The 23,555-nt window shown below is 36.8% G+C and overlaps 3 protein-coding genes across 4 annotated transcripts; all 3 read left to right on the top strand.

The window, feature by feature from the left end:
- The first annotated feature begins 1,221 nt into the window (after positions 1-1,221).
- LOC149400409 (uncharacterized protein At5g41620-like) lies at positions 1,222-3,670 on the top strand. Of its 2 annotated transcripts, none has more exons than XM_089610720.1 (3): positions 1,222-1,925; positions 2,391-2,519; positions 2,589-3,670. In XM_089610720.1, the coding sequence occupies exons 1-3, from the start codon at positions 1,578-1,580 to the stop codon at positions 3,570-3,572; spliced, it is 1,461 nt and encodes a 486-aa protein (XP_089466846.1). In that variant the 5' UTR covers positions 1,222-1,577; the 3' UTR covers positions 3,573-3,670. The 2 variants fall into 2 exon arrangements, with proteins under 2 accessions (XP_089466846.1, XP_089466847.1); XM_089610721.1 differs by lacking the exon at positions 1,222-1,925 and adding an exon at positions 2,245-2,297.
- Positions 3,671-11,935: 8,265 nt separating this feature from the next.
- Positions 11,936-13,826, top strand: LOC149400408 (enolase-like). The gene is made up of 10 exons (XM_089610425.1): positions 11,936-11,944; positions 12,025-12,156; positions 12,233-12,319; positions 12,483-12,545; positions 12,664-12,738; positions 12,843-12,926; positions 13,000-13,233; positions 13,304-13,395; positions 13,481-13,529; positions 13,617-13,826. Exons 1-10 carry the CDS (start codon positions 11,936-11,938, stop codon positions 13,794-13,796), a joined length of 1,005 nt encoding a protein of 334 aa, XP_089466551.1. The 3' UTR covers positions 13,797-13,826.
- Positions 13,827-19,005: 5,179 nt separating this feature from the next.
- LOC149400407 (BTB/POZ domain-containing protein POB1-like) lies at positions 19,006-23,356 on the top strand. The gene is made up of 6 exons (XM_089611223.1): positions 19,006-19,421; positions 19,997-20,122; positions 21,103-21,224; positions 21,331-21,394; positions 21,497-21,776; positions 22,195-23,356. Exons 1-6 carry the CDS (start codon positions 19,169-19,171, stop codon positions 23,012-23,014), a joined length of 1,665 nt encoding a protein of 554 aa, XP_089467349.1. The 5' UTR covers positions 19,006-19,168; the 3' UTR covers positions 23,015-23,356.
- Positions 23,357-23,555: the final 199 nt, after the last annotated feature.

The following is a 23,555-nucleotide window of genomic DNA, read 5'->3' as shown; positions in this document are numbered from 1 at the left end:
AATAGAAAACAACTTTTCATTGTTTTCTGTTTTCTAAACAAATTTCAAAGAAAACAGAAACATGATTCTAAATCTGTTTTCTGAATTTATAACCAAACAGGTTTTCTAAAACTGTTTTCTAGAATTTAGAATCAGAAAACAGAAAACGGTTTTGGAAAAGTTAACCAAACGGCCCCAAACATTTTTTTCTTCAAAAATGGATTATAAATGAGAATATTGAACTTTTGAAAGTATGAGATAGAAAAATAAATCGAAATGAAAAATTGAGTTGAAAATCAAGTCAATGGTATTTTAGTATGAAAATGGGTCAGATGTCTATTTGTGTAATTTTTAAATATCTAAATTGATCTTTATGAAAATAAATATTTTAGTACGTATAATAAGTCAAATTTCTTTAGAAAATATATAATTACAAACTTAAAAAAAAAAAAATGAATTGCATCATCAATAGATCCTCCAAATTTACGAAAATATTCCTAATTTATAAAATAGTTATGGTCGCATTCCTTTTCATAACTTAAAAGGGAAACTTAAAATATCTTTTTACAATGTATCAAATGTTTTTTTTTAACAAACTACAAAGTATAATTTCAAAGTATATTTTTCAGGCATGCATGAATTTAACTATTGAGACTTCTTAAATAAATTATAGAGAATTAAGTATATAAGTACTTTAGATTTTATTTTAAAATTCAAGCCTAAATAATTAATAATGAAGAAAATAGCCTAAACTTTACCTCTACATAGTGCGACGAGATGTCGTGTGGTGCCGTGGAGTATCGTGGCTGATTCTATTCGTTTAAAGAGTAATTTGATAAATTAATAATTTTTCATATTGTTTTACATCTGAACAAAAATTCATTTTTTATTTATATATATAAGCTTTAAAACAAATTAATTATCATTTTAAATAATAACTGTTATCATATTATTGCATTAAATATCATATTAAGTATTAACAATCAGCTTCGCAAGCCGTAATTATATGTACGAGACATTATTTTCTTAGTCATGCCTATGATAAGGCAAATTTAATTTTCAACGTGTTTTTTAATAATTTGCCATCTTCTTCTACTACTACCAACCACCGACTCATGAAAAACATTAATCACAAATTCTTCTTGCCTTTTCTGTTTTTCGTTGAGCATATATAGTGTATCATATATTTTCTTGGGAAAAAAAAAGAGAAGAAGATCTCTTTTTTTTTTTTTCGTTTAATAATAGTTTTCGTAGTGGAGTTCGTCAGGGGTATAACGGTGATATACTTCGGTAAAAGTGGCGTGCAGTGTAATTTTCAAATAATACTTCGACTGTAGTGTAATTTCTAAAGAAAAGAGAAACTGCTGTAACTCCTGGAGAGCTGAAAGAGAGAGTATAGAACTTTCTGAAACACTCAGAGAACAGGAGCAAAGAAAAGTTACAATATAAAAAAAGGAGGCACTGAGTTTAGTGACCACTGATCGGAAACAAGAAACACAAACATGGTTTGACCTTTGACGAAGCTGGTGCTATTTGGGGATTCTAGATTTTGAAGAGAGAGAGAGAGAGAGAGAGAGAGAGAGAGAGAGAGAGAGAGAATGGGAAATAATGAGAAAGGAGAGGAGAGAGAGAAGGGATTGCCGACGGAGAGGAAGATGAGCAGCGGTGTCGTTTTGGCAGCGAGAAGAGGAAGGAACTGTACGACTCCGCCGCCGAAATGGAAGCTTCGCGATCACAGCAACAACGACAAGCGTTTTGCGGAGTTCGTTAGCGGTGACACGTCACCGACGGCCTCTGCTAGGAAGCTCTGTGCAAATCTGTGGGATTTCGAGTCCCACAGAAGCCCTGATGCTTCTAAAATGGCGAGAGAAGGCCAGAGGACTCGTCGGAGACCCCAGAAGAGCAGTGCGTTTCGTGGAAATTCCAACAATAATGATCAAGATGAGGTATATAAATACGAAATTGCTTATTATTTTTCTCATTTTTTTACTTGATGAGCTTTGTTTAGTGACGAATTTTTTTATTTTCTGTGGACCAGCTATTGTTTGTTTTCTTTACTCTTGTTATTTACTTTCGTCACTGATTTTTTTTTTTTTAAATGTGAACCATTAGTTTTGTGTTTGGGATACTTGGGCAAGATGTTGATCCGACAGAAAGACACTATGACTTTTTTTTCTTGTTCTTCTTTACAGCTGTTTTTTTTTATTTTTTTTTTTATTATAAGCTAGCTAGTTTATTTTCCTATCTTAGTATACTTATAAATGCATTGTAAAGGATAGTTTAGTTGTCATTGAACTTGGGAGAAGAAGATGAAGAAAGTAAAAGTCGTACCAAAATAGAAACTTGAACTTCTTTCTCAACCTAGAATAAATAGTGCTCTTAACTTGAATGTCTGCTCTGTCTGGTTTCAGGGTGTAAATGATAAAACTGCTCAGGCATCGTTGATCGAGTATCATCGCCGGTCAGTTGAAAAAAACAACGATCGAGCTATACAGCCCGTTTCTCCGGCTAGCTATGGCACTACTGCTTCCATGGTGAAGGTGAGAGCCCTTAAATCGAACCCGATTGATTGAATACAAATCTTATTTTTTGTTTCTTTATCTATTCAGGTAGCGCCGTATAATAAACATTGGACAGATCCAAAGTTCGGCCACGGCCACAAGACTTCGACGGAGCTGATCAACGTGCTGAACCGGATATGGAGCCTCGAGGAACAGAACGCCTCGAACGCGTCCGCGTTCAGAGCGCTGAAATCCGAGCTCGTCCGATCGAGAACGAGAGTCGAAGAGTTGACTGCGGAGAAAGAGGTGGCGAAACGGGCCGCGGAGGATAGTTTCTCGCGGGCCCGCTCCGCGGTCCAGTCGGCCCGGGACGAGCTCGAAGGCGAGAGGAAGCTGAGGAAGCGGTCCGAGGCCTCGCGCCGGAGGCTGAGCCGCGAGATCTCCGAGCTCGGCTCGTCTTTCGCGGCCGCCCTGAGGGAGCTCGAGAGGGAGAGGAAGGCCCGGAAGCTTCTCGAGAGCCTCTGCGACGAGTTCGCAAAGGGGATCAGCGTGTACGAGCTCGAGCTGCGAGCCGCCTCGAAGGGCGGTCCCGAGCCCGGGCCCGAACGGGCGATCCTCCACATCTCCGAGGCCTGGCTCGACGAGCGGGCCCAGATGAAGGAGCTCGAGATCGACGGCCATGGCTCGGCCCAGATCGCGGAGAAGATGGGCTTCGACATCGCAGCGTTTCTCCGGGCCAAGTCCAAGTCGCGGAGGTTCTCTCTGGAGTCGTTCCCTCTGAACGAGGCCATGAGCGCTCCTCGAAACCCCGCCGAGGAAGGAGATTCCAGCGACGGGTTGGGATCTTTGGAGGGGAATAATAACGATGATTATGATAATCGGAAGGAATTAGGTTCTGAGGGGTCGGTGTATAGCCCGGTGCAGCGGTGGAACTCGAAGCTAGCGACCCCAGATTTCGAAAGGTCCGAGTGCTCGTCGAGATGGCCACGGGACCTCGACGAGAGCACGTTGATGGGACAGCTCATCGAGGCCCGATTGGAGAGACGGAGGCGGAGTCAGAGCAACGGGACTTCAAAAGGAGGCTTGGTTTAGCTCATTTGTTGATTCATTCTTGTCATTTTGGCATAGTGTTAGTAGTGTATGTAGGGTTACACTTGTGAATAATGAAAAAAAAAAAAAAAAAAAAAGAAGTTGCTGTGTTGTTTCCCTTTCTACGCCTTATATTTTGAGTCTAAGTTGATATAGACAGCGCTAGATTTCGAAGGACAGTTAATGTGCTATTATTGCTAATTATGAAATATCAGATGTGTTTTAGTTTATGTTCTAAAGTCTAAACTGCTGTTACTTTAGATGAAATGGAACCGTTCAATCTTTTCATCATCCTGAGTGATATTAGACAATTTGGTAATTAATTCAGTTGACTCACCAAATAGGGTTGCTTTTAATAATGTAAAGGGGTTCATTGATTCCCTGAACGAGACATTTTACTTGACTGACCCGGGTTAGAAGAAATTAAAAAAAGAAAACAATAAATTAAAGCTTTAAGTACAAAGTGATCAACGGATTAGCAAGTTTAAATTATAAATGCCCCACCATCGCACCAGCCACCATGAGCGTATAAGGTTTCAAGAAAGTGTATCAATCATTTGAACTACTATTAGAGCTAATTTTAACCTTAAATCTTATTTCTCAATTTTTAATGTACTAATAGCTTCTAATGTCGTTTTTAAAAGTTGGATAAAATTTTAGCACTTTAAATTGCCTCTTTTTTTTTATACAACGACATTCGAAGAAAGTTAAGTCAAAATTAGTGTAAAAAGAAGACGAAAAACACAGATGAAAAGACGAGAGTTTTTAGAGTGTGAATGAACGGAATCACATCGTTTAGAAGCAAAAGTGAGGCTTTTGATTATTCTCATATTTACAGATCCATTCTTTTATAATCGATTCACATTTCTCTGATTTATACCCAAAACCTTTGTCCTATACAAAACAATTGGTTAATCGTCATTCTTACTCTTTAATTGCCCATGTAGTATGTGAAAACGAGCTCTTGAATCTTCTTCCCGCAAATATTGCTAAAAAAAATTAAACTAAGAAGAGAAAAATAACTTTATCATGTAAATTTCGTGTATTCTATTTGAGTAAATAAATATTTGTAGATTTTCTATTTGGATATTAATCTCGGCCATTGTAAACGTGTATTGTATTTGAGTGTATAATATATATATATATATATATATATATATATATATATATATATATATATATATATATATATATATATATATATATTAGGGTCCAAAGGCTATATAGCCCAATAGAACTTAAACTTTTGCAAAATAGCCACAGTTTGTCAACTATAAGCAAACTAGCCCAAATAAGATTAATCTAGGCTGGATTAAATTTAATCCCAACGAACTATAAAGACAGAATATAAGCTTAATGAAGATTGAATCAAAATTAATCGAGGCAGGATTAAAAGTCATAGTACTCTCAATTGGCTATTTTGCTATACCTAATGAAACTATGGCTACTTTGCAAAAGTCATAATTTGAATTGGTTACTTCATACAATTTTTTTCCTTTATTTTAACAGCGAGGAAATAACATACTTTTAAAAGTAAATATATGTTAATACTTGAAAATGGATCAACACTAAAACCGATCTGTGGTTCGGTCTAGGGTCGAACTCTATAACTGCGCGGTGATCGAACGGGAAAGTTGTCTCAACACTTATCGCCTCCGCCGTGCCGGAAAGAAGTTTCTGGCGGCTCCTCACCAGAAAAATAAAGAAGACGCGAGCTAAAGAGGCGGGGAGGGGTTTCCTCCAGCAGGCACTCCGACGTTCAACAATAGTCCAAGTGGTATGCTTCAGAATTCTAGAGATAGAGGGTCTCAGATGAGAGAGAAGCAGAGGTTTTTTTAAGTTATGAGAATCTTACATCCAAATGAGGAGATTGGAGGTATTTATAGAGATGTGATGAGTAGTGGTAAAATTTTCATATACCGGGGTCCTCCTTTCATTTTGTTACTGTTGAGGCCGGCCCTGGACCATGCTGAGATTTTCCTTGTCCTTGACCACGCAGAGATTTTCCTTGCCTCTGACCATGCCGGGATTTTCCTTGCCCTGACCATGCCTTGATATTTTATTGTTGAGGTCGGTCCTGGACCACGCTTGGATTTTCCTTGCCTCTTACCATGTCGTGACATTTCGTCGATCGAGGCCGGCCTTGGACACGCTGGGATTTTCCTTGCCGCTGACCACGTCGAGATTTTTGTTGCCCCTGACCATGTCGGGATTTTTCTTGCCCTTAACCATGACTTGATATTTTGGCATGCCCTAGACCACGCTTGGATTTTCCTTGCCCCTGACCATGCCTTGATATTTCGTTGGTTGAGGCCGGCCTTGGACCACGCTGGGATTTCCTTGCCCCTGACCATGCCGGAATTTCTTTTGCCCTTGACCATGCCAAGATTTTGTAAGGAATTCTTGTTCACGAGAGATAATAAATAAATGATTACTAAATAGAATAATGATTTACTATATTAGCATCATATGATTAGTGGGTTGATGTCTGAATATCATAATCAATATCAACTATCATCCGTAGCCTCCGTATTAAACTGAGTCACGTGCTGGACACCTGAGTTCAGGCAGTGTAGCTAAAACATGGTCGATGACTGATACATGCCTGGGTAGCTGTATCTAACGTCATATATGTGGAACGGTAGTGAAGATTGATCACGACGTGCGAGCATTTCACACTTGTGGTAAATGCACGATCCGGACAGACTTTGGTTGTAGATGTGTCGTTTAAGTACCGTTACGACGCACTAAACAGGGTCGCTATGATGGTTACAGTGAGACTTGATCTAAATCCTGAAGTGATCATGGACACTGGATCATGTTACCAAACTCTTTGGTTCATTCGCTAAAATGCTACTATCATGCTAATCACAGCTTATGTCTTGAGAGTTTTTTTTGAAGCATGATTCGAATGGTTGACACATACGGAATCCAGCCTTCTTTAAAGAATGTCAATGTTCACTCACCTAAGGGTTGATTCCAGAACCGATAGATTGCCGGCACTTCCGAAGTTTGTACGTTTGGAAGAATCTTTCTTTGGAGAAGCAACAATGCTTAGGGTATATAGGTATCAAGAAAGGTATAACAGATTAATTGACATTTCTCGATATGGGTTAAACCTGGAGGATCTTGATCACGTACAGACTAGATCAGTGGACACTCGTCACGATGAGTAAATATAATTCTAATATAAATGAGAGTTCAGTGTTGGCGTACCTAGGTGGAGTCTGACCAAGATTAGACAAATCAATGTGGAAAATAGAAAAGACTTTTTCGTCTTTTCATCAGATATGTTAAGCTTCTATTACTAGGTCCATAGACCCCGATTCAGCTTCAATAAGACGAATAAAGGACCTCTAATAATGATGAGTTTCATTATTATAATATCACTAGCTGTAGTTGTGATTGACAACATCAATTATGAAATATGGATATTTGCATAATTAAATAATTATTTATGGTAGTATTGATTATTTATTGTTTGATCAATTACTTATTTGTTTATTGTTGGATCAAGTAAATAAATAATTAATTGAGCTTTACACAATTGTGCCTTGCATAGCATGAGGTGGGCGAATTTAAGGCATTTGGGCATAAGGATTTGCGCCAAATCCTCTTGACCGTGTGCCTCAAATTGCGTCCATCACACAATTGGTAGTTACCAATATTTTCTCTTTAGTTGTTTAAATAAAGGAGAGTGAATAACATTTTAAAGGAAATAAGATATTGTCTTTTATTCTATCTCATGAATATCAGGAGAGAATAATATCTAAAAGGAAATAAGATATTTCCTTTATTCTCTCATAACAAAATATTTTCTATTTAAACACAAGATAAAATCTCATAGATATTGATCTGATGGCTAAGAGAGAAACTAGGATTCCTGAGATGAGATCAAATGGCCAAACTTTGATTCAATAAAGTGAATGCAAAATAACATATTTTGGAAACTAGCAAGAATATATCGTAGGGGGTTCAGGAGAAGAGAAAGAGACATCAAAAATACAAGTTTTCTGAATAGGAAAAATCGTCCAAACTATCTCTAGTGTTGGCCGACTTCTCTCTCTTTCCCCTTGGAATTGCTATATTAAGTTCTTAGAAAATAAGAGTGAAGATCTCGAAACAACTTTTGTTTCTTGATCTTGTGAGATTAAAGAGTGTGGTCCCACGCTGTATTATCTTTGTTCGTCCGAAGATTACGTTTCGGAAGACTAATGTGTAATCAAAGAGGAGTACGATGATCTAAAGATCGAAGAAAGAGCTCTAGAAGATGGATTGGTAAAGCTTGAAGTTGTCAGTTCGTTAGCCAAACCCGTAAGTTCTCTATGAACCTTATTCTATGTTCTTGTTGGTTGCTTGACATTGCTTTCATGTTTGGTTAATATGTAAATCTAGATCTTGTTAGATAATCATAACATTAATTAGCTCTTGTTAGTGTAATTAATTTATTTCGCAACTTACATGGTTATCAAGGTGCTATAATCACCGACAAGGAGGGATCAGAGCGATCGTTCGTGTCCGATAGCCCCCCTGTTTTCACAATAGATTTTTCTTGCCCCTGACCATGCCGGGATTTTCTTTGCCCTTAACCATGCCTTGATATTTTGTTGTTGAGGCCGGCCCTGGACCACGCTTGGATTTTCCTTGCCTTGACCATGTCTTGACATTTTGTGGGATGATACCGGCTCTGGACCACGTTGGGATTTTCCTTGTCCCTGATCACGCCGGGATTTTCTTTGCCCCTGACCATGCCGAGATTTTCCTTGCCCTTAACCATGTCTTGATACTTTGTTGTTGAGGCCGGCCCTGGACCACGCTTGGATTTTCTTATTCTTTGGACCAGGCTCGCCTTTTTTCTTGGTTTTTTGGATAGGGCTTTCATATTTTTTTCGGGTAAGGAAAAATCAATCGCAACAATAAATATTAGATAGGGAAACTCTTGGAAAACAAGTTTTAGTCAATTACGCTATCTCTCTCTCTTCTGATCTGTCTCCATACAAAAAAAAAGTTCTAGTTTTTTTTAAATCTTCAGCCACTCCCCTCCCGAGAGACGGAGGCTGGCGTTTAATCGGCTCAAGCTCGGAGAAAGAGTAATGAACGAAGCTCTTTTGCTATCCTCTGAAACCTCTTCTTTCCTCTTATCTCCACGGATCTCCACAGTTGGCTTTGGACCTCGCTGGCTCTCTACGGCCTTGTCAGACGTTTAGGCGTGCTTCATTTCTGTTTCTTCATTTATAAGATTCTATATCTTTTCATAAGCCATCGACCAGAGCCGGCTCAACTAAATCGGAGGCATGTCATCAACATGCTATCTAACAAACGACAAACTAGTTTCAAGCAAAATATGTCATGTATACGTACTTAGTTAATGTTGATATTATGTAGTCTTGTATGTTACACGTGTACCAAGAATGTTTATTCAAGATCAACACTTTTGACTTATTATGTAGTTTATGTAATTCTTCAAGTTCAAAAAAGCCATATTAATTTTTTTTTTTTCTATAAATAGTACTAATTTAAATAAAGATGTGGGATTAAGAAAAAGAAAACATCTTAGATGGAGCAGTATATATATTGACGAAATTATTATTATTATTTTTTTTCTATCTTGACATTTTCATTAAAAACAATGATTTTTTATGGCATGTAAACAATTAAATCTACAACAGATTCGCGCTAAAGTATCAAGATTTATTTAAAATACAAAATACTAACACACAATTTTAATATTATTTCTTTTATAATTCTATTCGTCCAAAAATAATTTGGTAATTAATTAAGCTTTGGTGAATAAAAATAAAAGTTAAACTATGTCTTAAATATCTTTGATCACTTTAATTTTAGGGAGAGTTAGCTCACTAGCCTAAAAGCCCATCAACTTTGATTTTTTTTTTTTTTTTTTAAATAGCTCATCGATTCTAATTTTGCATCCATAATTCCAAAATTACCCTATATGTAATGCTTCAATTCTCTCAGTTGTGAAATTCTCTCTCTTCTCATACCAAAAACATTCGAAACCCTAAAATCTCGTCGCGCCGATCTACAGTCTATCCCGTCGCTTCGTCGTGGGAGATGGCCGATCGGCCATTGGGCTTCATGGGAATGGCCGATTGGCCATGAGACTGCATGGCAATGGTCGATCTGCCATGGAGTCACTGGAGGGACAATGGTCGATCCATGGAGTCACTGCTGGGGCAGTGGTCGATTGACCATGGAGCCATTGTTGGGGTAGTGGCCGGTCGGCCATGGAGCCGTCAAGGGCAATGGCCGGTCGGCCATGCATCCGATGGCCTCTCGGCCATGGGACTCTTTTGACTTCTTGGTCGGGTTGGGGGCCGGCCGACCATGGCCTCCCAGACATGACTCTCTCGGGACCTCGAGCGGGTATCGTTTATGCATGGTTCGTCGGATCGCGGCGTATATTGGCTTCTTTGACATTGTCGGTCCTCAATGGGCCGACAACATTAGCGGAGGTGGCCGATCAGTCATGGACAGTGGCCGGCCAGCCGGGCATGACTTTCTCGAGGCCCCGAGCGGGTCTCGCTTGCACACGGTTCATCGGATCGCGACATATAGTGACTTCTTTGCCCCTGTCGGTCCTCGACGGGTCGACAACACAACAGTCGATAGTCATAAAAATCATTGATTCGAGCGTGAAATTCAAGACTCAGAGTTGCAATTCGAATACGGAAAAAAGCCACCTCTTAGGATGTATGGATTTTATCAGTTTATTTTAAGCTAGAGCTATTTTTTATTCCAATATTGAAAATTTGAGAGTTTGGTGCGAGTTATTATATTAGAGTCATCTGAAAAATCAATAAAAAAATATATTTAATTAAAAGTAGACATAAACTAGACATTTTTTAAAATTAATAGTTAAACTCGACAAAAAAGTATACAATATATATATATACATGCACGAAGCCAGCTGTAGCCCCCCCTCAATTTTTTTTTTTTTTTGCATTTTTTACCCGCTTTTCATTTTTTTTACAATTTTTTACCCTTAAAATTTACAAATTAGCCCCCTCTGAATTTTTTTTTACAAATTAGCCCTCCCTAAATGGAAATCTTGGCCTCGTCCCTGTATATATATATATATATATATATATATATATATATATATATATATTATTTTCCCTATTGTTAATATGAAAAGCCCACGCCCGATTATGTTATTTTAAACGTGCTATGGCGTTTTGTTTTTTAAGTTGAGAGCTTCTCATGTACGTGGTTTACAAACTTTACATTTGAATTCCCTCTCTCTCGCCGCCTCTCTCTCAGAGACTCGAACGAAAAAAATAGCCCTCCACTGCCACCGTTTCGGTCTCGATTCACACCACCGTCGCGGAGATTATCGTTCTCGTGGGTGGGTTCTAAATTTGTACAATCTTTGTTTGAGATTTTATTTTTTTAAGACTATTTTTCTCTCTCTCTCTACGTTTTTGAAAACGATCATTCTGTTACAATTCGTCATTTCTTCTCTGGGTGTTAGAAAGACTTGTAGACACTGATCTCCGAGACTCAGCAATGGCGCAACCGAATATTGAAAAGTTTGCGGAAATGTTTAACAAGCCGGAGGTTAGTAAGTGTCTTCAAAGTAGTTTTGTAATTCCGTAGCAATTTATTCTTAAAATTATGTGTGTATTCTTACAGGGAAAGAGAATCAAAAGTGTTCAACTGGTGGATCATATTGAAGCCATGAAGGTCTATTTTACAGTTCTCTCCGTATCAAATTTATGAAATTAATTATATCATGCGTGTTTTTAAATCCATGAATGTACCGATTGGTTTTAGATTGTGGTTACGCTATGGGATGGATTTTCGATACCATCTCCTCTGCCGGGTTGGTTCCGTGAAAATGAAAATAAAGACTTCATTATTTATTACGTCGACAAGGTTTTGGCCTCCGTATTGACTGGCATGGTATAGGTTTCCTTTTATTCCCCTTTTGGTAATTTTGGTAATAATATGATATTGATATTTTATTTTGTTCCTCTAAGGATCCATCGAACCAAGAAGTCATAGACACAGCTCTGGATGAACTCCTTGCAAAGGTTTCATTGAGCGAACTAGAGAAGGCAAATACTTGAGCCAATAATTAATCATATTAAAGAGTATTGCATTTTTATTGTTACTATTTTCTTATTCGAATTATTTATCGTTTTGGACTTTGTAGCTTGCCAGTAATGTAAACTGGGCAATATCCGCAGCTGTCTGTAGAGCCGGTGCTCTTCGCCGGAACATTTCTCCGTGGAAGGTACACTTTTTTAGCCACACTCTACTCATCCTTGAATCGATGAAAATCATATATAACAATGATGTTATGAAGATTGTAGGATGACAATGATAATGTAGAATTAAATTCCATGTTTCTCGTATACTTTGAATTTATATATTTAGTATCTCTATAGAAGACTTCAGATTATTGTCATTTTTTTTTTTTTTTTTTTTGCAGTATATTGGTCAGCTTGCCGTGCTCTACTACAACAAGAAATTAAGATCTCGTTATGATCCGGAATTCGTAAATGATTTTGAAATGCCAAAACCTTATCTCAATTTAGCTAATGGTGGTACACGACCAGAACAGGTATGCTCTTATCTTGCTAGTTTCCTCATATTTCACATTTAAGTTTTAAGTGTATGGTTTGCTCACACTTTTGCAGCATCTTGTGCTCATTTACTTGTGGCCCGATTATTTTAAGGTCGCCATGAGCATAATCCAAAAACTGTATGATGAATATTCCAAAGTGGTACGCGTTCTGAGTTACTCTTTTTAATTTATATATTTATAAAAAAATTCATCGTATTATAATATTCTCGGATACTACTCATGCATATCTTTATCTTGCTTGTTCTTATGTCTATTCGTTACCCTCTTAATTATTTTTTTTTCCTGTACGTTTATGTAAATAGGTTCAATCCGATCAGAGCGCAATTGCTGATGGTGATGAAGGATCTTACATCCCCAACATAAAGGTAAGTCTCTTTAATTCACTGAGCAGCTATGATTAGTCTTATTAAGTCTATTTAATTCAATGAACAAATGTGATTAGTCTTTTTGTTATAAGAATCTATTGTTTTTATTTTGTAATAGGATATCAAGAATTGTTTGTCATCACTGAAGAAGTTCCTTGCAAATCAATTATCTGGAGGGAATGATAGAAAGAGTGTTAGTTCTAGTTCCCTTTCCTTTTGTGTAATCTTTGACCTCATCAATATTTTGTAAGCACGTGTGAAATGGCTAATAAGATTTTAAAATTTAAATATGTTCAGGTGGCAATTGGAGTGAACTTCTGTGCATCCAAGTTTTACAATCACGACAAGAAAACTTACCGCTTGAACTTCAACGAAGAAGAGGTGGGTATTTTTTAACGTACAAAGTGTAGAATGAACTTGTACATTAATGCTAATGCTCTAAAAAAAAGTGCAGAATTGTGATAGCTCAGCCGAGATCAGTGTTGAAACTCTTGATAAAGCCATACATATAGTTTGGATAGACCCTGAAGTGACGTCCTACGAAGATATGTACCACATTGATCACTACAACTATTGCACCACGTTTACAGAGAATGTAATAGAAGAGTATGTGATAACAGAATTCGATTGTAAGAGTGTAGAGGAATTTACAAATAGAAAAGGAGTTTTCAATTGCTTTCATTTAAAGGTACCTCGAGTTTCTCACATTCAGCCGTGTTTGATGATCATTTATCAAATAGACTTCGTTTCGTCAACAGGTGGGTCAAATAGGTTCAGTCTCAAAGTGCATTAAATTCGCAATGCTCGCCAAAAGGAGAGAACAGACTGTCATATTGTCGAGCCACGACAGGTTTGTTTGAGAAGCAATCAATGAAATGCAATGGTGGTTCATAGATATCATTATTATGATGAGATTTTACCTTTTTTATTTGCAGCGAGACAAGCGATCCTATCCTTGCAGATTTGTGCTTGGGTCTCAGTCTGGTAGCTTTTCTTTTATTATTCTTGAATAAATAAATAGAATTTATTATCCTAATCCTTTTGCCATTGAAATTAATAAAATTTATGCAGGATTTAATAAAAATTGGAGTGCCTTGCCTCACTGGTGCTTGCAAGATTTGTGACCGGCTTTGTGAAGTTGAAGTGGAGATTAGTACAAAACCAGCGGTTGTATGGAAGTTTTGTGATATTGAGACACCGATAGAAATGAAATCGTGGTTACATGAGGCTACCGAGGAGGACGATTTGTGATGCGATTTGTGCCTTTGTTTCACTGGTAATGCCATGGCTGCTATTTTATGAGCCAACTATTTTGTACTTAGTATTAATATGTTGTCTAAAAGACCACTAGTGTTTTTCTAACGTTTGCTCGTTAGCATGCAATTTCAAATCGACTCTATACCAACCGCCCGAGCAGTAATTGCAATTTGTACCGCTGATCTTTTCTCAGTGTAAGCCATTGCTAAACCAATTTCCAATATCCAGGGATCTTGAAAACCTGGTTAATGACTAGGAAATTGGAACCAATGTATATTGTGGCTGTTTCAGCAATACGCTCTCTCTCTTAACGTCTTGATTTATAATAGTTTCTTTCACTTCAAAATTATGATAAAAAGAAAAAGATCAGGATTTCGTAATTAGTTATATATGTCCTCATTACTAACTTTGCTATTTTCTTGAGGGGTCATTTACAAGATTTTCTTTGTTAAATACACCCGGGAAAAAATGAATTTGCTTTTGTCGAATTACTTGCAAAATCACATCAGACTCGATATATACATACATTTATGTAAGAAAGGACAGCAACAACAATCTCGCCAATGCAAAGATGATTGAGTTAGCCGCAGGAGTTCGAAGCTTTACCATGTGGAAATGGCTTAATTCTGATAATTTAGCCTAATCACTTTTTTTTTACAGGCAGGAGAAATTTATCCTGAACTATTGCACATGTCACAACTTGCACCCTCGTTTTTATGCCACAAATTCTTTCCACAAACTCACCGTTCGTCTCATAAAGGTTTTTTCCTGGCCAATTTATTCATAAACCAAGACGATCTCAATTTGCTGGCGTGGTGGCGTCAACACGAGAACATGTTTCCGATCTTATTCAAGATGGCCCGAGACGTACATTTGATCCCGGTTTCAATGTTGTCATCCGGGTCCGCATTTAGTAACTCGGGTCGCATCATTGACGATTGAAGGCAGAGTTTGAAACCCGAAATGGTTGAGGCTCTCACCGTTTATAAAGACTGGTGTCAACACGAACAACGTTCTCAAGAAACATTTGTGAACATTGATCTTATTAATAAGAATAAATCTCATTTTTACCCTCTGGACTCGTACCTCGGTTACATTTCGCCCCATTTACTAGAAAATGTTGCATTGAGAATCTCTTAACTAATGGCGTTATTACACGTTGCCACTTCTGTCTAATTTTGGACGTTAAATGTCATGTTTTTTGTCACGTGAGATTTAAAATATGTGTAATTATCAATATACCCTCGTTTTATTATTTTTATAATAATAAATTAAAAAAAAACTCTTCTTCTCTTTCTCCTTCTCCGAGGCATGTCCCCTCAATTTCTTCTTCTTTTTCTTCTCTCCTGAACCAACCCTCCCACCGAAGCATTGATGGCCTTATTGCTCGCCTCCCCAGAGCTTCTCATCTGAAAACACAAAGAAAGCTTCAAATCGCAACACCAATAGCGATCCGAGCTCTGCTCTTATTCACCGAAGAAACTAGATCTGCGTCGCTGGCGATTGTTGTTACTTTTCCGGAGAAAGTACTTCTGATTGTGACTCGCCACCTGAGTCGGCGTCCGAGTCTTCACGAAGTTTCTAGAAATTCTTCTCCAATCTCCTTTCCATACTTTCTGTAGTCCAATCAAGAACAACATGTGCTCTTCCTCGGTACACGGAACTCCTAATCTCCAAAAATCAAAACGAAATCAGATCCGTAAAAAAAAATCTCTCAGAGAAATACACAGTACAAAACAGACCTCTCTTGCGCTCGCGACCGCGACCGGAGGCATGAACGACGTCGTCGGAGGCGTAACCGGATTCCACGGCAGTGATCGATTCCTGAGGCAGAGCCTGATCGTTGAACTGCGACAAATTGGTCATACTCGCGCTCTTCCTGAAAGAGCTCGCTTCGACGCTTCCTCCGTCAGCCTCACGCCGAAGAGCATGATCGTGTTCATGTGATAAAAATCCGAAGATATTACAATTCCATCTCGCAGAATCAACATAGAAGCAAAATCTCAAATTTGAAATAAAAAAAACCCTAATTTTCGAAGGAAAAACAGGGATTTCCTTGGGTTTTTACCTAGCTGTATGAATCACCGAAGATATCAGGCGAAAATCACTTCCCTCCGTCCATGGATTCACGGCGAAGCTTTGATGAACAATCAAAATCGAACTGATATAATAACAATTTGATAAACAATTTTAAATATTAAAAGTATTTAGAATAACCAAAAATATTACTATACCCTTTAAAATCATGCCACGTCATCAAAACGTGATAAGTTAACGTCCAAATACTGACCGAAGTGGGGCCTTGTAACACGTATCTGAGTTTTGAGTCGAGTTTTGCAACATTTTCGAGTCCATTGGGCGAAATGTAACGAAGGTACGAGTCCAAGGGGTAAAAATTAGATTTATTCTATTAATAAAGATGAATTTCATTTTACATATTAATACCTTATTTTAAAATTTTAACAGTTTATTCCATTTTATTTACCATTTAAATTTGATTTTATATATATTTTTTAATTTCCTTAATAGAAATTAATGGAAATCCAAATTTTCATTAAGCCTAACGAAAATTCCACTTCCGTTACGCAATGGAATGCACCAAACTGCCTAATGAAAGTGTCATTTCCAATAAGCAATTAAATGTATCCATGGCCGGCTTTACCATGGCAATTTAGGCCATGGCCTAAGGCCTCAAATTTTTAATGAAAAAATAAGCTTAAAAAAAGCTCCAAATTAAAAAAAAAAAAAAAAAACCTCAAAAATAAAATTATTATGTATAAGACTAACTTTTTATATAATATATTGTATATGTTTTTAAAATAAAAGCATCAAATTTTATTCTTACCTGAGACTCCGTGGTACTTTTGACCAACCCCTGAAAGGTACCTTATTAAAAATGGAATTTTGTTTTCTTCCAATTATCAGAGGATAATCTATTGCCAATATTGCGGACTCAATACAAACTACTTTATTTCCATTTAGACCTGTAAAACTCGTTATTTGCAGTGTAAATAAATTTATTTATCATGTAGAAACAATTCAGTACTATATTGGTATCTTGTTTTAGTAAAACTCTTAATTTAATTTATCATGGGTTGGTGTGCTCTTTTTTTTTTCTTTTTTTTTTTTAATAAAATGAAACTTAACCTAGAATTTTAAAAGGAGCATAGTTGCAACATAAAAAAATTTGGTCAATGTTTTAATTTTTAAAAGCTAATAAATTATCATAAATCTTGTAGTATAGTGTCATGGAAAAATGGATTCCGCTAACTGGGTCAAGAAAAGCTCAGGACTGTATAATATTAATTTAAATGTAACAGTATGACATTACCATGTCCAAAGCTTTAGAGGTTATCTTACCAAAAAAAAAAAAAAAAGCTTTCGAGCCGATTTATGCATGCATCTATATCATCCTTGCTATGTAAGCAATCTTAAGAGTTGTTCGAAAACCTAAATCCAATAATGGAACTTTTAAATAACATCTTTTTAACAAAAAAATCATATTCGCTGTCTACTTTGTCTCCTCTTCAATAATGTTTTTATTTTCCAATTCATTTCACCCAATTTATGCATTTTAATTTTAGGACATTCCTGCTCGTAACAGCAGGAAGGTTTCTCTAATTAGAAATATCGACGTCTAATCTAATGCACATATGCAAATTGGTTTACATGAATAGTATCAATGATAATAAAATATCTAGCAATGTCTACGTTCGTTAGAGAACTGTGCACTTTGTTAATTTAACAATAAAAGTGTATTCTAAGTTCCAACTATTTTTTTATGTTTAATTAGTCATTTTCAGCTTTAATGTTTTTTTATGTCTTTCAAGTTATTTTTAATTATTCGATTGTTTTATTTGTTGACTCGGCTTTTTTTTTTTTATTAAAGATTTCAATTTGAGTAATGTAAACTACATGTTTAAAATATCTATAAACCTGAAATAAATATGCAATGTTTATCGAAATTTCTATTAAATTAACATTTTCATATCACACAATTATCTTATAACAAATTTTATTTGAATATTTTTCATTTGTATGATTCTCTATCATTTGTTTTTGTTTTTTAAAAAAATAATTCATAACTACAAATCATCAAAATTAAGCTCACGTAAAATAGAAAGTCAACTCCAATTTAACTACAAAGCTACGTCAAATTTGCGAGTGTGAAAATGACGACTATTTTAAAATTAAAACAGTTCCTTTTTGTAAAATTAATATGTATATAATGCTGAAAATAAAAATGCCTATCCAAGTTTGATTGAATTCTGTCACCGGAGTCGTAAAATTACTATTTTAAATGAGACTGAGTTGTCAGCACAGGCAATGATTATTATGAAATTTGTTTTCACCGTTATTACCAGCAGTAACGAACCCTCTTTTGTTTCAATTTTAACCATTTCCATTGTTTTGTTACTTTCACTTTCTAATACCAAATCCGGTATTAATCTGTCATGTGCCATCTCATTTAACTTCAAAGTTTAAACACCATTTACAAATATTCGGAAACAACTCCGAAATTAGAGAAGAAAATGGAAATTAATTTATCCCACGGTCAATTTAATAAATAATTCAATTAAGGTGTATATATAATATTATTCTTTTTTTAAGGGCTATATATAATATTATTCAATTCGGCACTTCCCCTCCTAAATTGACATTAGCAAGAAACGTCAACTGGCCTACAATTGCTTTAGCTACCTGACTTTTCTTTTCATCTCATAAATAATTGATAAAGGACTCTATTGGGCGAACTCATTATTACTCATTATATTTATACATTTAAATGAAAAAAAGTCATTTATTTAAAAGCACTAGATATTTTTTTTCATTCATTTTAATACAATAATATTCTGATTTAACATTTTAAACACTAATTTATTTATCCAACTTTCTTGGAGAATAATTATATAATAAATAAGAATTATTTTCCAAAATGTATCACATTATCAAAGTCATAACAACAATCCCGAAAACAAAATAAAATTTTGATGATTAATATTATTATTCATATATATATATGTACTTATTTTTGCATGGACTGAATATATTCAATAGAACACCAGAATAGATCATTTTGATTAACACGTGCTTTTAGTTCTTCTAACTTTCTTGCAACGACCGACCGGCTCAAATTCACCCCATATATATGTATAATATATATTATTTGCTTTTTAGCCCTTCATTTCTTAGAATTATTTTTTTCAATAATAATCTATCTTCGCTGTTCGTTGTCTGACGTTTAGGGCTTCAATTTCTCTTTCTCTTTCTCTCTCTCTCTCTCCTCTTCGTCTCGTTCCCGTCCAAGCTGGTCTATCTCAACCTCGAGGTCTTATATATAATCTACAGGCGTGTATATATAGACGATGAAAGATTTGAATTCGGATCTGTTTGATATGAGAACTGTGATGGAGTCGGAGTTTAGTCGGAGCGCGTCGTCGTCTTCGGACGCGGATTTCGGGTTCGCGTTTAACGACAGTAATTTCTCCGACCGCCAGCTTAGGATCGAAATTATGGGCGATTCGTCGGAGGCGAGGCACGACTCCGAGGCGTGTACGAGCATCGCCGATTGGGCTCGCCACAGCAAGAGGAGGAGAGAGGATATTAAGAAGGAGAACTGTAAGTGCTCAGTTTTTTTTTTAGATATCTCATTCGTTTTGGTTAAATCGAGGGATTTTTTTTTCCAAGGAAAAAAATGGCTTCTTAGGTTTTTGAGTTGGGGATTGTTTTTGCAGGTTGTGGTTTAATAAATTATAAATTTAGGAAGGAAAAAAACTAAATGTGATGTAAGTGAGAGGGAAACTGGGATCTGTTGCATTTTTAAGCTTAAAGAAGAAGAAAAATAACTTTTTCTCTGCTGTTTTGTTTTTTTATTGCCAAGAAAATGATAGATGTCTGACCATGTAAGACTCCCAGAGGATGTTTGATTTGGTCTTTCATTTTCGAGGTTGTCATTTTTGTATTGGGGAAATAGATTAACGATTATATTCTGCTCAGTTCGGTTGGTTTTGAAGCAGTCTCCGCAAGTTGATTGGTTCCTAGTAATAATGATCAGAGCCAAGTTAAGTTTCACAGGGATGCTAAACAAACTGATATTAGGAGTTGGGCCAGCTTTACTTGTGGAATTAGATAAATTTGATGTATGCAACGTTTTTATTGGTGACACTGAATCATGGTTTAATGTTTGATTGTAGTTGTGGATTTATCTGGCGGCCAAGAGGAGCAAATCTTGACTTGCAACCAGCCCGACATGGATGACTGTGAGGGCTGTGAAAATCAGGAAGAGGATGCGGTTGCGATGGTTGAAGAATCACCTTCAGGTATTCTAACAATCATAAATCAATTTGGTTTACCCAAATATGCACTTTTATCTTTTGGTTAACCTGAATAGGAATGCCTTATAAAGTGTCAAGCTTTTCTTAGGAGAAAAATTACCAAAGATATCCGTTAAAAATTGGTTATCGATACAAAACAGAGAAATGACCCGTAGTTCTTTAGAGTTCAGCGAGAAGCAGGCGAGAGTCAGTATTTCACTGGCATACAGGCATATTTTGTCCACAGATAAATTATTTTGTTGGTTTTTTACTGGTATTTCGATTTTAGGAGATTTGGTTATTTTGACAGTTTTGTAGCAAGTCAATCATTATCGAAAAATGCTAAACTAAGTTTTACATACATGCATGCATTTAAAAGAGATGCATGTGTTCTAGTCACTACGATTATAAACATAAAAACCTAATTGGAAAACATTAGGCATTCAATGAGTTCTCAAGTTTCAATTAATCTCTTACTTGATCTTAATGCTATCCCTGCCAATATATTTTAAACCTCTAATGGTGGACAATACTTTCCTTGACCGATTCTTCAATTCAAATAATTTTTCAGCAACTAAAAATCCATTATATCATCTTTGTAAAAACAGTTAAATGGGTATGTCTATACTAAAAAAGTACGACACAAACAAAGAAAAACCATATAAGCAATCTATAGAAATCAATGTGAACAATTATGTTTAAAGAATTATGCCTTGAGGTGAGAGTGTGATAGAGATTTGTTTGCGAACATTTAAAGCTCCACTATACTTACAACCAATTATTAAAATATCGCGATACACCTGTGGTATCTCTCTAAAATCAACACAATACCTTGCCGTTTGCAAAATGCTGCTGGTATACTAGCGAAGTACCGACTCTCGTTAAGCTCTGTGATGCCCTTAATCAATGTGAAAACAGTACCAATAAACAAATTGCCTCCAAATAAATCCGCAAACATGTGAAGATACATAACTTTTTTTCGACAGGTGATGAAGCTGCTAACAGCAATGAGTCCGATTGGAGCATGGATTGTTCAACTATTGTGAGAGTTAAAACATTACACATTAGCTCTCCTATTTTGGCAGCAAAGAGCCCTTTCTTCTACAAGGTAAAATTTTGAAATGCGACTAGATAATCCAAATATCCTATATTTTTTTGGCCATCGATGTGTCTAGACTGGCATTCCTAATGTTACCCCTACTTCGGTATTTTAGCTTTTTTCTAATGGGATGAGAGAATCAGAACAGAGACATGTAACTCTTCGAATAAATGCTTCTGGTATGACCCAAAAATTTACATGACATGCTATTTATCTTAAATTTCGCTGGTGAAATGAAATGTCCTAATGCCCCATCTGTATGTTTGGTTTATGTGCAACAGAGGAAGCTGCACTAATGGAGTTGCTGAACTTTATGTATAGTAATACCTTGTCAATTACTTCTGCTTCAGCTCTGCTTGATGTGCTTATGGCTGCTGATAAGTTCGAAGTAGCTTCGTGCATGAGATATTGCAGCCGTATGCTGCGAAACATGCCTATGACACCCGGGTCTGCACTGCTTTATCTCGACCTTCCTTCAAGTGTCTTGATGGCTGAAGCGGTTCAACCATTGACTGATGCCGCAAAACAGTATCTTGCTGACCGCTACCGGAACATTACCACGTAAGGTTCTATGATGTGTGAACTCAGCGATGAATATATTTGGCATTTTTCTCCAATTGGCTAATTAGCATATTTTTTATTAGTTTTATGTTTGCTCTCATATGCGCTCCATTTTCTTCTATATCCGTGGTATCCCTTATTAGTTTAGTTTTATATTTATTCATTCTTCTATAGACAGACATTATTATATTATCCTTATATTAATCTATCATGTTGATTCCACATGTAAGGGTTTGAAGGGTAAGGTTACCAAACTCAAAGAAAAATTTGTGAAAATTGGTATTGTTGTTGCATAGCCAAAGGTTAATTAGAAGGGATCCCTAGATTATTTTGATTTGATCATTTTTTTTATATATTAATTGGAAAACTTGCATTTTTTTTTTCTATTATGGGAGGCTTATTTGACTTGTTGAACCAGGTTTCAAGATGAGGTGATGGATTTGCCTCTAGCCGGGATTGAGGCAGTACTGGCCAGCGACGATCTTCAAATCGCGTCGGAGGACGTGGTGTACGACTTTGCACTGAAGTGGGCCCGGGCACAGTACCCGAAACTAGAGGAACGGCGAGAAGTTCTGGGCAACCGGCTTGCTCGCCACATCCGATTCCCATACATGACCTGTCGGAAGCTAAAGAAAGTACTGACCTGCAACGACTTTGACCACGAGATCGCGTCCAAGCTCGTCCTCGAGGCTCTCTTCTTCAAGGCCGAGGTTCCCCACCGGCAGAGAGCGTTGGCCTCGGAGGAGTCCGCGGCTCTGAACCGCCACTTCGTGGAGCGAGCCTACAAATACCGGCCCGTGAAAGTGATGGAGTTTGAGCTCCCGAGGCAGCAATGCATCGTGTACCTCGACCTCAAGAGAGAAGAGTGCGCTGCTCTGTACCCTTCGGGTCGGGTCTATTCCCAAGCCTTCCACTTGGGGGGTCAAGGCTTTTTCCTCTCGGCTCACTGCAACATGGACCAACAAAGCTCTTTCCACTGCTTCGGTCTCTTCCTTGGGATGCAAGAAAAAGGGTCGGTCACTTTTGCTGTGGACTACGAGTTTGCGGCGAGGTTGAAGCCCTCGGAGGAGTACACGAGCAAATACAAGGGCAACTATACCTTCACCGGAGGCAAAGCTGTGGGTTACAGAAACCTTTTTGCATTGCCGTGGACGAGCTTCACAGCAGAGGACAGTGTATATTTCATCAACGGTGTTCTTCACCTCAGAGCAGAGCTCACCATCAAGCACGAACGATGAGTTTCCTCTCTAACTCCGATTGGTCGAGGTAAAAAAGGTTGCGGACACTTATGAGTAAGAGTTATAGAGCCCTACCCATTTTGTTCTTAAGTTTGTCTGCTTGTCAAATTTACGATCACCTCGTTTGAAGAATCTGTACTGGGCTTTTTCTGTTGTAACTTGTAAGGCTTTTATTGCTGTAACTTGTAAGGCTTTTTCTGTTTTCTCAGTCGAAGACTTTTGGTGGCTCATAGTTCATACTCTTGGACCACAGTGCCCTCAGCCGAACTTACTGATTTATTACGAACGGTGTATATTTATTTTAGTAATGCAATTATATTGCGAGGAAAAGCATTATGATGATATGATAGTATATTTTGTGCAAGAGAAATTTCAGGACCTCAAATGAGTCAAAATATGAAGGCAAGATTTTTTATTTTTAAAATATATAAAATTTGACTTTTGACAAAAAAAAAAAGGACAAAAATACGATTCTATTTCTTTATTTTGCGTGAATCTCATCGTACACGGTCGTACAATATTGTATATTTATATGAATTTT

Source organism: Urtica dioica, chromosome 4, assembly GCF_054948205.1.
Source record: "Urtica dioica subsp. dioica isolate 48M chromosome 4, U.dioica_male_clone48M_v1_H2, whole genome shotgun sequence".
Classification (NCBI taxonomy): domain Eukaryota; kingdom Viridiplantae; phylum Streptophyta; class Magnoliopsida; order Rosales; family Urticaceae; genus Urtica; species Urtica dioica.
This window is presented reverse-complemented; position numbering and strand designations above follow the sequence as displayed.